General features: G+C 33.5%; 4 protein-coding genes across 4 annotated transcripts in view; 2 read left to right on the forward strand and 2 right to left on the reverse strand.

Annotated features, from left to right (window-relative positions):
- The first annotated feature begins 490 nt into the window (after positions 1 to 490).
- LOC108725826 (RNA-binding protein 42) lies at positions 491 to 9,671 on the forward strand. Its single transcript, XM_018453066.1, has 5 exons — positions 491 to 888; positions 1,185 to 1,426; positions 1,504 to 1,878; positions 1,960 to 2,154; positions 9,378 to 9,671. The coding sequence occupies exons 1-5, from the start codon at positions 848 to 850 to the stop codon at positions 9,500 to 9,502; spliced, it is 978 nt and encodes a 325-aa protein (XP_018308568.1). The 5' UTR covers positions 491 to 847; the 3' UTR covers positions 9,503 to 9,671.
- On the reverse strand, positions 2,345 to 6,228 carry LOC108725827 (uncharacterized). Its single transcript, XM_018453067.1, has 4 exons — positions 5,932 to 6,228; positions 3,805 to 4,051; positions 2,757 to 2,995; positions 2,345 to 2,670 (listed from the first exon to the last, which is right to left on the reverse strand). The coding sequence occupies exons 1-4, from the start codon at positions 6,116 to 6,118 to the stop codon at positions 2,498 to 2,500; spliced, it is 846 nt and encodes a 281-aa protein (XP_018308569.1). The 5' UTR covers positions 6,119 to 6,228; the 3' UTR covers positions 2,345 to 2,497.
- A 259-nt stretch (positions 9,672 to 9,930) lies between the features above and the next one.
- Positions 9,931 to 12,645, forward strand: LOC108725853 (Radial spoke head protein 1). Its single transcript, XM_018453110.1, has 6 exons — positions 9,931 to 9,996; positions 10,166 to 10,385; positions 10,682 to 10,908; positions 11,212 to 11,334; positions 11,598 to 11,732; positions 12,350 to 12,645. Exons 1-6 carry the CDS (start codon positions 9,931 to 9,933, stop codon positions 12,482 to 12,484), a joined length of 906 nt encoding a protein of 301 aa, XP_018308612.1. The 3' UTR covers positions 12,485 to 12,645.
- Positions 12,646 to 15,565: 2,920 nt separating this feature from the next.
- Positions 15,566 to 16,497, reverse strand: part of LOC108725854 (uncharacterized) — a 3,752-nt gene continuing 2,820 nt past the window's right edge. The window contains exon 4 of the mRNA XM_018453111.1: positions 15,566 to 16,187. Within this exon, the coding sequence (XP_018308613.1) occupies positions 15,991 to 16,187 (197 nt within the window). The 3' untranslated portion in view covers positions 15,566 to 15,990. The remainder of the gene's footprint in view (positions 16,188 to 16,497) is intronic.

The following is a 16,497-nucleotide window of genomic DNA, read 5'->3' on the forward strand; positions in this document are numbered from 1 at the left end:
TACATACATTTTAATATACATTTTTTTAAGTATTTTACATTTAGCATTTTAAATAGAATTACATTTTAAATGGCATTTTAAACGCAAAAATACCCAGCTCTGCTTATAACTTGAAATGGACAACAGCGCTTTGACACCAAGAGCTGATTGGTGAAAAGCCGGTTGTAGGGGTAAAATTTACCTCTGCAACAGGCTTTTCGCCAATCAGCGTTCGGTGTCAGAGCGCTGTTGCCCGTATGAGAATCCGGGCTAAGGGTGCCATTACATGAGCGCGGAAACGCGGAAATGTGGAAACGCTTAACCAATCAGAAGCAATCCGCTGTTATAGTTTCGCGTTTCACCGATTACTGATTGGTTGCGCGTTTCCGTATTTCCGTGTTTCCGCACTCATGTAATAACACCCTGAGTAATAGAAATTGAGGCCTTTGCTGACTGCTCTCCGAGGAGATTATCAAAAAGATCTTAGAATATTGGTCGCGTTCATGGTTGCAATTATTTTGCATGGTACTGTGGCTCTATATTTGAGTCGGAAAACCAATAAAGGAAATATCAGAAGAAGAAAAAGAAGTAATGGAAATCATTCTCAATTATTCTGGCCCGTTTGCAGCCCGTTTGGGTTAAGTGATTCGAGCTACTCCTTTTGGGTCAGAAATTCAAGCAAGGGAGTTATAAAAGAACAAGAAGAAGAAACGATTCGAACTTTGAAATAGCATTGAAGTTATTATCTAAGATTCCTTTCTTACGAGAAGAAATTAATTTATTCTATTTATCGGAAAACCTGGCCCCAGATAAACGCGCATGTATATATAAAAAATATTTCTGTTTCGTCAACAACTAACTTGCAGATATGGATGACAAACTTCGGCAAATGGAAGATGAGATGAACAGGTATGATGAATTACCTTTGCCTCTTGAATTTTATCAGGCATTTAATTTGTTATAATGCTATATCAGAGTTACATACAGAAATATATTTATAATATGCAGAATATATATTCAAATGCAGTTCTCATCCTACCTAATTTGTTTTTTCTGCATGTTCTAAATGTATTCTATATGTAACTTTGATATGGTGATAACAAATTATACAACGATATATTTGGAGAAAATGAATAGTATGCGATTAAAAGTTTTATCGGTATTTATTTCAGTTTTACTTTATTTTTATTAAATATAAATTTCAGATTTGAAGCTGAGATTGGAGGACAACTTGTAACACCAATTGTAAGACCAGTAATCGGTGCAAACACATATAATCAGGTTGCCAGACAATTGGAACAACATGAACTTACTACGCCAGTAGTTGCAGCAGCTGCAGCAGCAACATTAGCGTTTCCTCCAATGATTGGGTTTCCACCACCACCACCACCTCCACCTCCTCCCCCACCACCACCGATGTTAATTCCTCAGCAAGTAGCGCGACAAGGTAAGATTAATATTTTTTGTGTCGTGTCTAAAAATAATACAAGAGTTTGCTTTACAAGTCGGTTACCATTTTTGCAGGTTCAGTTCCTATTACAACGTACTCCTCACCTGCACAAATAAGTAATCCATATATGTCAAATATGGTGGATCCATGTTTAAGTGCAACACCAAAAACATATGATTCTGGATCAACACCAATGATCCATCCAGAAATTATTGAACAAATTATTAATACAAAGATTCCTGAAGATGAGGGTAAAAAGAAGCCAAAGGTTAAAGGTGTCAGTACAGCGGCTGAGTTAGCTATCAGTCAAGGAAAAGCAAGTTCCATTATGGCTAACGCTAGCGCAGAAGAGAGTCATCCCAAGGGTAAAGGGAAGAAAAACAAGAAAATTATAAGGACTGCTGGTGGGCAAACCTGGGAAGATCCCTCTTTATTAGAATGGGACGATGGTAATGAATATATTTATCTAAGTGATATAATTAGATTTCTCTTGTAAAAAATTATATAACAGTATTCTGTATATTGTCTAGATGATTTTAGGATATTTTGCGGAGATCTGGGGAATGACGTTACCGACGAAATGCTGGTGAGGGTATTTGGAAAGTATCCCAGTTTTCAAAAGGCTAAGGTAGTTAGAGATAAACGGACAAATAAAACCAAAGGCTTCGGATTTGTGTCCTTTAAAGATCCACAAGATTTTATCAAGGCAATGAAGGAAATGAATGGTGAGTCAGATATTTATTTTTTTATAATAAATGTAGAACAGAAAATATTTTTCGATTATAACATCGATATTTTTTATAGTTTTGGAGTGTTATTGTTCACTTAACATAATATATTTTAAATAGAAAATTTAATATGTGTCATTATATGTTAAAAGAAATATTGCATGAAGAAATAAATGTAAGCTACAATTTTAATCAAAATGCATTACAGTTGCAATAAAACTTAACAATTGTTCTGCATTCATTAGCTATTTCTATCGTGAAAATTAATTTCTCTCTTTCTCATTTTTCTTCATGTGATATGTCTATCATCCTCAACATTATACATCATTGTTACTTGTTTTTATTTTCCAATGGAACCCCAGCCGTATGATATAAACAGCTGTGGTATGGTCCAATATTGTTTTCTTGGTTGTGTGGTAGATTGACCATTTCGTGAACCAACGCGCGAGTTCGAATGTTCTGCGAAAGACGTCAAACTCTCGGTTGTTGCGCTAGATTCTTGTCGTTGAGTCGCTATTAATACATTAATATATATTACTTATAAATATGTTATAAAGCTCTATTTCTTTTTTCCACGTTAATATTGCACTAACACTTACTCGATGTTGCAACAGCATGATTCGATCGCGGACTCATGTACAAAACAGAGAAAGGCATGCCGCCGGCACCCCAATTACGAGATACAAATACATCTTTCTTTGTGATTTTAATAGGTATCTGTTTGTTTGTTGACAAAGATGCTCGAATCTCCCGTCCCGGCTCTTCTAACGTATTATCCTTCCATGATGTCAACATAAATTCAGATACCGGACTTGCTACGTGGCGTCGAGATTGCAATCTATCAGACACAAGAAAATATTCAAAGATTAATCACAAATAACGTCTCCACCCATAGAAAAATTACTAGTAGCATATTGTACCCCTCTTAATGCTATACAACATCAGTAAATATATTATTTTATATCTTTAAAAAGAGTGGATTCTAAGTGGATAGAGTTACTATTCCACCCTTTATAATATATACATCCTGTATAGCGTGCTCTCTGAGACATCATATCTTATCTTTGTTTTATATTTGTATGATACTAAAGTATGATATCACTTTAATTTCATATATGTATCTATATATTAAATCGAAATTTTTTTTACGGAATCTTGGTAGAAAAGTCGTGAATCAAATTTTGGTCGAGATCTTACCCCCCTACTCCCTCGGGGTAGTTGGCGAAAAATAGTTTTTTGGACATATCTCGGGAGAGATGGGAGATAGGAGGTCGGCACTAATGTAGTCCTCGAGGGGGATCATCGATCCCCCCCCAGGTCCCATCCTCCCATCACCCCAAACAATTTTTGAAGTTTGACAAAAAAGTTTCTCACCGGCATAGTGGTGGAAAAGGCATGAATCGAATTTTGGTCAAGATCCCACCCCTCTCCCCCATGTTGACTTTGGAAAAATCGACTATATCAATCGATAAAGCTTGAAATTTAGCTAGAGTCGAGAAATGCATTCTGAACCCATGATTTTGAGACCGATTTTTGCGAAGCTAACCGTTCGCAAAAATCACCAGACGTGCACCAGACCAGAAAATGCAGGAATAAAAAACAGACCTACTATCAGGAGGAAAGTATATACATTGCACATGTGTATACCTTGAGATATCGCTATCTTCTTTTAATATGACATTGCCATCATGCGTTTCCAATATCGGTAACCATCCCCAGCATTGTCCGTCAGAAGAGCATGCCTTGATTACAGGTGCGAAAACATTTTGACTCCAAATGTCCTTTGTGTCTAACAGCGGCGCCGCATAACTGGTTATTGCCCACAATATGTTGAGTATCAATACTCGGAGCAATTTAGAAACTGTTTCCATTCTAATTTCGTATTCGCAAAAAACTCTAAAAAAAGAAAGAAATTGGAATACACTTGAATCTAGTAAGACATTTATAAATAATATTGAGTAATTATTTATAAAATATCGCGTATGATTACAATTGACTTTATAAAATTGATAGCGCAAGAATTTGACAAATAAATTTATGTTTATGAGCCGTACAGCTTAAAAGTGAAATGTGGCGTTTAGTGAATCTTGTTAAAATAAATTTATTTGTATCTACTTATGTATTTACTCGTACGAGAAATTTTTTTTCATACAAGTATAAAAAAATGAATATAAATTCAGACAGAAATACATATTATTGGGCACTAATTGTAAAATTAAATTTTGATCGAATAAGACTCTTCTCAGTTAGTCATAGTAAAAATTAAAAATTATTTTTGCAATAAATTATTTACAGTTTTTAAGATGCTTATGCGCATCAAAAATTATTAATTTGTTTGTCAATTTAATAGAGTAGGACAAAACTATTCCATCAGTTTTTAACTTCAAAAATTTACGATAGCAAACAATATCTCTTTGCAGTGACGTGCTTATAATTATATATTATATAATCATGATTGCTTTTTGAGAATGCAACCTTTAAATAATCAACATGTGCTGTTCAGAAACATAAACATTATTGCGAAAAATGGACGAAAAAGCTCTACCTATGTGATATTACTACTCTAGTTCTATTCATGATTGCGTTTCAAGACAGAGAGATTTCAGCGTATGGTTTGCAAAATTGGATGCATATAAATTCATAAATTCACTGTATTTATGTGTGTGTGAAATACTTAAGCACTAAGATCCGCTTCGACCGAAAATAAAATTATTTCTCTTAATTGATTTATTCTCGTGGATCTAATACGAATTATAATTATTAAAAATTGTTTTGCTCGCTCTCGAAATATATAATTCATTGTTATGCTATTCGATTTCTCTCTAAGTATTTTGTTTCTATTCTAAACGTTCTGAAATACGAGTGACAAACACATCATTGAGGAACGTAAACATTGGCTGCATTCAGCAGAGAAAATTAATTGGTTAGCGCTTAGCTAATATACTCGCTTTAATATGATTGGTTCTTGCCTTTAGTTTTTCGCTAAATCTAAACGTAGGAACCAATCGTATTAAAGAATCGCTAATCGCTAACTGATTAGTTTTCTCTGTTGAACGCAGCTATTGGCATAGTTTTAGCGGTGTATTGTAACATCATCCATAGGAATTCGTTTCGAAACGAGTATTTACGGATAGAAATAATGTTAAAGAGTATTGAAGTGCAAAAAGTCTTCTATCGTATGCCCCGCGCGCTTGATGCATCATGAGCGAAAGCTCGCTGGTCCATTTGTCACTTGGCGAACATTAATCGTCACCACAATAGTGATTTTGTCGACAGGCGAGTATGCTGTTTACGTTCTTCTCCCATGAAATTTCTACAACGGCGATACTATTTATATAACATTCCTTCTAATTTTAGCACTCACATATTTATGTGTATCACATACGTATTCACGCACACCCATACGATACAGCGTAACAAGTTAAACAAGTTTGTGGAGAAGAAAAACATTATTTCTTCACGTTATGCTCAGGCGGAGTAAAAAAATCAAGGGGTACTGCGAGACATTTGGACACACAACTGATGTTTTTGCAAAAATAATGAAAATACATGACCGCAATGAGATACATGATGTTAGTCCATATAGATGTTTCCAGTAACGTCAAACTATTGTCAAAATTTCGTATCGACATCAAAATTATATAATAATCGTCGTAAAATTAGAGAATCCGCGAAAGGATACGTCAAGTTAGTATCACGTTTTATAAGTTCCATGTATTTTATCTTATCAGTTAATTTAAAAAATCTGATTTTTATATTGAAGAGAACACATACCTTTGGAATATGCCACTATCGTTCGTTCGTTCGTTCGATTTACGCTTTCCTCGGCATACACTCTCGGAGTAAATACGGGGTGGTTTCGCGGCTCAGATGCGAAACCGCACGGCTGTACGGTTTGCCGGTTATCCGTTGGGGTGGATGCGACCAAGTGCGTCAGGAGGCTGAGCGTTCCGCTACTCATTCAGCAACCCCTACCTTCTACTACAAATTCTCGTAATAATACCCCACTCTCTTTAGCGACAGCCAATCAAAAATCTCGGAACAGGCTGTGATCCGGTTATTTGCCGTTTCTTTTATTTTTTTCTCTCTTTACTTATCTATTATTTCTCATCATTGTCGTCATTGCTATTATCATTGTGGTTTCTCTCATTTCTTTTCATTTTGAATAGACTAGAAAAGTTACAGGTCAGAAGTACAGGTATTTTCTATACAGTACTGTATCGATTTACGGATGCATGTAAAATGTCATCAGTATTCTTAAGTACTGTTTCAAGAAACGTAATGGAGCAACTTGGAATTATCAGATGCAATTTATAATGAATTCGGATGTTTCTTCAAAGGGGAAATCTTGTATGATCAAATTGAAAGCAAAATTTATTAATTTATTTAAAGAAAGCAATGAAGGGAAATATTAAATATAGTCTTTTATTTAAGTGTTACTATAATATTATATTTTATGTAGAAAATTAATTTGCAATAGAAAATCTATTAAAAAAGGAGTTTTCTGTGCATACGTGCATGTATGAAAGCAGTTGTGAATATATCTATTTGTAAGTACATCTTAGCACATATTTGATTAAAGATAATCGGCTGAATTAAATTTATAGCGATAATACGAGATATAAATGTTTATGGACGTCGTCTATTGCGATTCCATCAGATAACGCCGATTATTAAAATATTTCGGACTCGATGAAAGGCAATCAAACGAGCATCCAAAGAATGTTGTAAAATGATGTTATTTATATTCATTTGTCAACTTATACGTTCAGTCTTCGACGTACGTAACGTACAATGAAATATAAGCGCGCTAAAGATCAATGAATTATACACAAAGTATAGGTACGCATGGAAATTTATTGAAATTTCTGTGGTCGCGGACGAACCGATACGTGGGATTCCGCAGAAAGATTTGTCACGTAACATAAAATATCCTCCCTCATCGTGTAATCATGAAAGCGATTGAGGTCTCTTATTTGTTAACATTCCAGAACATTGGCGAACGTTGCAGGTAAAAATTAGCATAAGAGACCTTGCCCATTTTGGGCTTCTTGTGCATAATAATAAATCTGATATTGATAAAAGAATTAATAGACTAGCTACTAAATATCTAATATTTAAATCTGAGAAAAAAGTCTACCAGAATCATTTTTTAAGATCACATAAAAAAGTCATCGCTATTTTTTTAATGAAATGAGATGATTTTTTTTTACATAATATATTCTTTTTATAATTATTCTGCATATAATAGCATTAAAGTAAAATTATAATCAATAGTTTATATATTTTATTCTGGAACGTTTTAACATGAAATATAAAATATTTCGTAAATTATTAATTTTTTATTACTTATTCTTAATACTTTACAGAGTAGTAAAATGTGCATAAAATAGTAATATCAACTGGTGTAAAGAAACCACATAATTGCTTCTTAAAAATGATATATAATTATACTTATATTGCAAATTCGATAATTTATTTTAAAAGCAACTATTTGTATTTTCTTTACATCAAGTGATTCATTTTATTATTTTGTGCGAAAAGATGTATTAAGGTACAGTGACAAAAAAAAATGAATAGTTTATGAGATACAATATTTTATATTTCATGTCAAAATATGTCAATTTGTTCAATGTTTCAAAAAATATATTTCTGAACAGTAGACTTAAAGGATTGTGACTGTGGAACATTTTGATCTTCTAACAATAATCTTTCATTTTAGTTAAGTTTCTATACGTAATTACTATACGTAAGCAGCTTAGCACTTACATAAAAATGGGCAAAATTTTTTCTTCATCAATTAAGATCTCTGCTTCTTTCTCGATTTCGTTCAAGGTTTATGTTACATTTTGTTATCGAGTGAGAAGGAAAGAATTAGAGAAAAAGGAAAACGAGAAAGATCCTATTGCTACGGCTAAAGTCACTAGGCAGTAGAAAGAGAAGGAAAGAAAGAGTATCTAGCTAGGAGTATCTCGCAAAACTGAGTGGACGCAACAAGTAGTTTGAACAAACGAACAAGTAAACGCAACGCCAGATTAAAGACTCGTCCGGTCGCGTGCGCGTGTAATATATGAGATGGAATTCAGGATATGATGAATATAGAACGGATATATGATTCGTAATTGCTTGAGGTACTCGCAGGACCTGAGATTAATCGTTGGCCCGCAGTGCAACCTCGCAATACGTTGATCAAACATACACAACTGATCCGAATTCTCCTCTCGATTGCGATGACTTTAACTTGAATGAATCCTACTTTTGGATATCCAAACATTTTCATCTTTGATCACATAAGCATCTTTCCGTAATATTTTAATTTCGATATCACAGCTTATAGTATCAAAATCAATTCTTTCTCAGGCACTAATTTCAAAAAGACATTATCAACTCATTAAACATTGCAACAACGCATTTCCACTTCGATATGAAATTATAAAGATAAAGCAATATTAAATAATGTCGAAATAACATAGGTACCAAATACTTTAACAATAAATATAAAGAAAAATGAGTTCTATTTTTTTTTCTATACAATTGTATATTTAATATGAATTCTATATATTTTTCATAAATTTTATGTCATATGTGATTAAAAATGTTTTTCATCGTAAAAAAACTCGTTTTTTACTTGATATTTTTCTCCGAAGTCGAAAATATCTGTTTTTTACATCTCTAATTAGTAATTCCGTACAAAGACTTTCCTTTGCGCGCTTTAGGGTTTTATTATAAATACATGAACGACATCGTTCTCGTAGTAAATGAATCTCATACTTTATTAAAGACCTTTAACGTTACTATCTTAGACTGAAATTCACGGTGGAGGTAAAAGGTAGATTAAACTTATTAGATGTGACCTTGATAAAAAAAAGATAATTATTTAATACATAATTACAAACCCACGTTTTCTTCACACATCTAACAAGGGAACGTAATTCTTAGATGTAAATAATTGATCTTGATGAAACTTGGTGAATATGTAGAAAGGTCAAAACTAAGTTCAATGTATATTTTCTTTTTTGCCCAAATTGCCTTTCTTGACCACTAGGAGGCACTGAACTTTTAATATGTATTAACAATATCGCACGAAATGATTGCTAAAAAAATTAATACATGATCATGACGAGCACTTTTATAATTTTCATTGTTAAATTGTAGCACATTGGTTCTTAATATGCAACGAACCAATCTATTTGTGTTTTTAATAATTGTGTTTGTTTTAGGCCGATATGTAGGATCGCGTCCGATAAAACTTCGGAAGAGTTCATGGAAACAAAGAAATCTGGAGTCTGTACGCAAGAAAGAGAAGGAGAAACAAACATTAATCGGACTGCTGACTGGTCGATGACGAGATGAAATTCTATTTATTATGTTCTGATTATTCACCAACAAAGTTATAAATAATCAACCATCACACACATATACACATACACCTGGATAGTTTGGGATAAAGGAACATTGTGAATTACGACATTATTTAATTTCATCGTCGACTATTTTGCATTGCAAGAGTATACGCCAATAAAATTTTAATTATAAATTTGTTATATATCTCGATTTTATTCTTAATATTATTCTTCCGATATGAATCGTCCTCATACTTATTTTCCTTTAAGATAGATGACAGAGTCCCTAAAATATCAAATTTTTTTATTTACGCACGCATTATATACCAATCGATAAAGGACAATCAGCGGAATGTAAAAATCGATTGGTGCCTAAACAATCGAAATTTAGGTTGATTAGGCTACGTGAACCGACAAAATATGATGAAGAATGGAAAACTCGTTAACAGGACCGAATCCGGATGAACATGGAAAACTAGAGATTAATTCATTAGGGGTACATGAATAATTAAACAAGATCGTTATATTGGTCCTTTTTTTTCTTTTTACGAATTGTATACTAGCAGAAAATTATGTTTAGCGTCTTGTAATAGCTGTACACTAATTTATTCATATATTAAAACGTCTTTGTTGGCATTTATACATCTCTTGGCGAATGATCGCAGATCTATGAGGGCGAAAGAAATGAAAATGGCGAGAGGCATGGAAACGGAAAGACTTTGCTATCAAATGGTGACATATATGTCGGTCAATATCGTAACGGATTTAGGCATGGCAAAGGTATCTACGTATTTAAAAACGGTGCCCGATATAACGGCGATTGGAGAGATGGACAGAAATACGGGCAAGGGATCTTTTGGTACCCTGACGGAACGCGATACGAAGGTACGGAAGAATGTATAATACAAAAATAGGATCCGAATCAGACTCGAGGAAGTCACACTGTAAGCACGTGGACATGTCGACACGTTCATATGTATATTCATACAATTATTTTTATGTCGCACGTCATTTTAGAGATGCTAAGAGTGTGCCAGGAATTTTCGAAAGAGATAAATACGCGCGACAAGCCGCAACAACTCTAGATCTTCGCTAAGATCTCGATGATACTTGACTTTGATTGGCAATAATTATTCGTTACAGATAAAATTCGATGATGTGTTAAATATTAATCTGCTTAGGGGAATGGAGACGCGACACGAAGCACGGCTTCGGCATTTATTATTATGTGAACAATGACATTTACGAGGGCTCGTGGAAGGATGATCTTCGTCATGGTATAGGAACGTATTTATACGCTGACACAGAGACGAAATTTATGGGGACGTGGATGGAAGACCGTATGCAAGGACCCGGACAACTTATTTATGCGCGCTATCATTTTCATGGTTTTTGGAGGTTGAATTTGGTACGGAATGAAAACAGAAAAGTAATTGCGGCGTGTTGATTATATACATACCTTCAGATCACGAGTCCCAAGTAGGACAAGAGCATCTCATTTATAAAAGCCTAGATCAATGCTTGCTGTCCAAGATTTGTAATTCTAGGCATAAACTTGACGTATGTCGACGCCTATCTTTATTAAGAAACAAAAAGGCAATAAGTAAAAATATATACATCAAGCTATGCCTAGAATTATAAATCTTGGGCAGCATTGATCAAGACCCAAGAAATATATATTTAATTAATAGAGATATTATATGTAATACAGCCGTACGGACGTGGTTGCTTCACTTTTGAGAACGTGTGTATGCAGCATGGTCATTATATACATGTGAGAGATCCCATATTTGATGGCTCAACTTTGATAAACATGAATAAAATCATGGTGGAAGTAAAATTCTCTCAATGAAGTTTTTATGTCGTTTTTTTTATCTGAGTTTAAATATTCAATATTTAAAATATCTTAATGTATATAAAATATAAATATATATATATATATTTAATACAAAACAAAAATATTAAAACATATATAATATTACTATGTTTTAAATATAATATACATTATATTATATGTATATTATTTAAGTATATTATTATATTATTTATAGATTATAATTTATATATATATATAAAATAAGAAATTATATAATGCAGGAAACCGATAATGACAACAAAAAGTTGAAAGAAGAATCTCCGAAAATGGGCTTTCTACCGATGTGGCGCGCGCGTTGTATCACTCCTTATAACCCGGAGTTATTGCCGCCGGAAGCAGTACCCCTGCGAGAAGAAGTAATCAAAATCATATAATCATGATCATCACATATATTTGATAATTTAAATACTGCGTTGTAATTGTCCTTCATACGAGCTGTTTTAATGCACGTATACCGATAGGGTAGTGCTGATCCCCTGAATAGTCAATAGGAAATCGGTGAATCAGCTAAAGGTGGATTTTAAAGTTTTATAGCATTGACACATAGTTATATTTGTTTCATTTCGGAGATAGGCAACTACGAAAACGTATTAATATTGAAAAGCGGAATTGGGAGTTCGCGATCTATATCCAATCCCCTTTCCCTAAAGAGGGTAGGATTTCCTTAATACACTGTCTGCGTCATCGGAAGCGGAAACGATTCTTCCGGTAAAATGAATTTTAATCGATCGCTTTATATTAACAAGACTAGCGAATATCCGGTAGTTATTTCCAGCGCGTCGCCAGACTATGGACTTCCGTAATCATTAATAGAATTACGATATCCGGGCAGAGGATAGTCTTTCTTTTCAAATCATGTTTATGTCACTTCTCGTTACCCTGACATGATATATCACCAGTATCCGATGGGATTAAAACTTAACGTAATGCATCCTGAAACATTTCGATCTGACAAGATATCGTGTTCGCGTAGGTATCAACAGAATCCTCGATCAACAAAGACGAAGGTAATGTTTGGTCAAAGATCGAAGAGTCCTCCGATTACCCGGAAGATTATCACGAAGAATATTATCAGGAAAAGACATTGTCTCGAATCGACAGTCTTTGATTGTGATGAAATACATGAGCCGCCGGCTCCAAGCAGTCGATTAATCAATTTGTGAGCGTATTACACTCCTTGTATTGTTACACACAATATGCTAATTTTCTTTCGCATAAGTAATGTAAAACAAAATTAAACGAATATGTTTTTATTACTAATTTTAAAAAATAACGCGTTATAGTTTTACCGTTATTTAAAAAGTAACGATTCGTTATTTTTTTGTAATGCTAAAATAAGATATTAGATAAAAAAACTACATTATTTAATAATTTTTATTTAATATTGATTGTAACAATCAATATCACATAAATACAACTTGAAACTCTAAGCTAGTCTCTATTAGTTTTTTTTATATTAAACTTATTTAATAAATCTTCCATAATTCCTTATGTTAATATTTTTGTTTTTTAATAAATGCTTATCTTTAGGAATTTAAATAGTAATTTACAAATTTTATTAAAAATTTTTATTAAACATTGTTTTTAAACATTAATCTTATTATTAAGAGCACATTCTAAATTTACTTTATTATAAATAATGCAATCTATTAAATAGATATAAAAATAATAAATGATTAAAATAACAATAAAGTTAACGGTTTTGTTATCACTTATTATCTTTATATCTATTCAATAAATTGTATTAGTGATACACATATATGTGCGCGTGCGTGTGTATATATTTGCAATTATAATTGGCATTATATACATATTTTTTTAAATATATTAAACGCGAAATTGAAAGCGCAAACTCGGTTATTGTATATAATCGAAATACAAGCACGTTCATGAGCGCGTCACAGCTACACAGGCACAATTATTTTCTGTGCCTGCTACTTTATAGGGTAATTCGAAAAGTTGTCGGCCTGACATAAAATAACACCACAAATATCAAACTGCTATAATTTTAGAGAAGTTTGATCTTGCATAGGGCGACTGTTAAAATATCAGACAGTTCATTAGTTTCTTTGTTTCGATCGTGTAAAGCAACCAACTTTCGATTCCATCATAACAACAAGCACCTGCTCACATTTCTTCAATTGTGGTCGCAAAATTTCATGAATTGGTTCCACAAGATCAGATTTGGTAAAATACGGTACATGTACCTGTAGAATAAATTCATGGAATTTTGCGACTGCAATTGAAGACATGTGAGCGAATGCATTGTCTTGATGGAGGAAATTAAAACAAAAGTTGATTATTTTACACGAAACAAAGAAACTAATGAACGCATCTATCTGAAATTTTAACAGCAGCCCTGTGTAGGATCAAACTCTAAAATTATACCAGTTTGATATTTGTAGCGTTATTTCTATGTCAGGCCGAGAGCTTTTCGAATTACTTTTGTATGTCTATGTCTAACTTATAACTAGTTTTATGCTGACGATAATTACATTTACAAAACGTAAGAGTTGAAAGAGGAAGACTAAACTTCAGTTAGGAAAAGTTGATAAAGTTATACGAAAGTGGGAGAAACACTAGTATTGAGTTATATACAGCGATATTCGATATTATACTTGATAATATAATCATTTAATCGAATAACAAATTTAATGACGTCGTCAAATATATTACACGACCCGGCAGAGCATGTTGATTTTTAAAGATTAGCAAGTTCCTACAATACTGACAAATACTGTCAATTTTAGTTTTTAAGATAAACACGCAAAGAAAAACATATACATCCGTACTTTTCTAGTTGATTGCTTCGCGCGACTTATTTAGGGTTGCCACAGAAAATGAATTTTAAAATTTTCTGACTTTCCAGGTTTTTCAGATCAAATATATTTAACAGAAAATGTATCTTAATTATAATAACAAAGTGTAATTAAAGTTAATTAAGTTTTGTATTAAACTATACGGAAATTAAAACAAAAATTAAACTTGACATTGTAAGAAATGTCTAATTTTTACATTTAAAAAAGAATTATATTTCCTTTAATATAATGACCGATACGTGACCTAGTATACAGTTTGAAATACTGACTAAAAAAATCAGTATTTGACCACAATTGTTAGATATATTATTTAAAAAATTATAACAATTGTTTGGAATAAAAACATTTTAAGGGAATAAAGCTCGAAAAATTCCAGACTTATATTTTTCTCTGACTTTTCTAGGTTTTCCATGATTAATTTAAATTTCCATGATTTTTTCTGGTTTTCTCGGTCTGTGACAACTCTGTAATATTCCTCGTAAAAAAACGAATTGCGTCAAGAGACATGAAGATTCTGTAAATCTATCGAGACGTAAAAGGACGGAGGACAGGGCGAATAAATAGATAAAATTGTCACGTAAGAGATCGCAGTCTTTTAACAATAGGTAAGTTACAAGTCATGAGTAAGTAGAGTGCGTACTATATTATAGTCAAGTCCGTAAAGGTCATAAAGTGCTTAACAGAGATAAAGTGTTATCGAGAAAACGATGCGATACCTAACATTTATATCGTAAAATTAGACCGTCGTATCAAAGCGTCGTCATCTGTACTAAGCATAATGCGAGTCGCGCATTCGCATTCGACTCGTTCTCGGTACGAGTTCTAAGCGAGTTTACAAACGAATTTGTAAAATCTGTGGCGCACTGGCGTTAGCAACATTGTGATAGCAAAATACTTTGGTCTGCGACTTCGCGTCCACTTGGCACAAGATAAAAAAATTCGCGAGTAACGCGACGTACACACAGCCCTTGATCTGGTCGAAGCGACTGTTTTCTTTTCGCTTCTAGTCCCGGCTTTCTCGAGAGGCTTCAAGAGAGATAACCGACTTCGATGTATGTTTCACCGCATTTATTACGGCATCAAGGATCTCGTCACAACAGTCGAATTATTCAATAAGCTACCACGCTCGTTTGCGCATCGTAAAAAGTCATTTATGGCTGCGTTCCGTTTTACGCATGATGTGCATCATGCATCATTTATCCTTGTTTAACATTCGGTGAATAACAAGGATAAAAGATGCATCATGCGTGAAACGGAACGCAGCCTATATGATCTTGCTTGAAACTTGGATCGCGCGCCGGCGCGCCTGCGCGTCTAGTGTGTGCGTTTAACGTGCCAACGATTTTCTTCGAAGTCGTTTAAGCATCTCAGGTACGTAAACGTGGACGAAATTTGCACTTTGTCGCGCGAAGCGACTCGTTTCAGGGAGCAATGATGCTCTTGGCGAGTGACTCTCTTTGCTCCTAAAATGAGATTTTTTTCCGTTTATACGGCACATATCTATGTACAAATTCGATATTTCAACTTTCGATCGTCGTTAATATAAATATAAGAATGAGCCGTTTGTATTTTATCGATCAGCGAGAAGGAGGAACGCGGGATGATGATATCGATGATACCTCGATACAAAAAAATCGAGTGTATATAATGCAAAATTGTGCACACTTATCATCCATGGTGTGTAGACAATAGGAGTTCTTTCGTTCAATAAATACCATTCTGATTATGTCAAATGTAGAGCGTAGATGAGCGTCATTTCAGAGACGTCGACACAAAGCGACTAAACAACGTTATTTCACATCAAGTCCGACGGCGGTCTCTGAAACGCAATACTAGCTACGGAAATGCTGCACAGGCCGGCCGTTATGATACCCATGCATATGTAGACCGACGTAATTAGCCAGAAGGCAAATAAATATAGTGTCTTATTGCAATACTTCCCTAATGCTGGATCATAGTTTGGTTCATACTCCTTGTATACCCACATAGAACCTGTAATTAATAGATTTATAAGATTGTTCTCGAGAATACCTATAGTGTGTGTGTACGATTAATTAACAAAAAAAAACCACAAATTACATAATAAATAACAGATTCACTGAAATTTTTACTGAAACAATTCTCTGAAAATTTCTAGATTTTCCAGATATTTTTACTAAAAATTTTTTTAAGTATGGAATTTTTTAAGTGTAATTTTATATATACATATACTATTAATGCCGCGGCGGTTCCGTAACTTTCAACTCTCATAACTTAAAAAGTACTGATTAAAAAGAGGCTTTATTATAGTGGTTTGGAAAGC

This window comes from Mycetomoellerius zeteki, unplaced genomic scaffold, assembly GCF_001594055.1.
Source record: "Mycetomoellerius zeteki isolate Tzet28-1 unplaced genomic scaffold, Tzet1.0 scaffold364, whole genome shotgun sequence".
Taxonomy (NCBI): Eukaryota; Metazoa; Arthropoda; class Insecta; order Hymenoptera; family Formicidae; genus Mycetomoellerius; species Mycetomoellerius zeteki.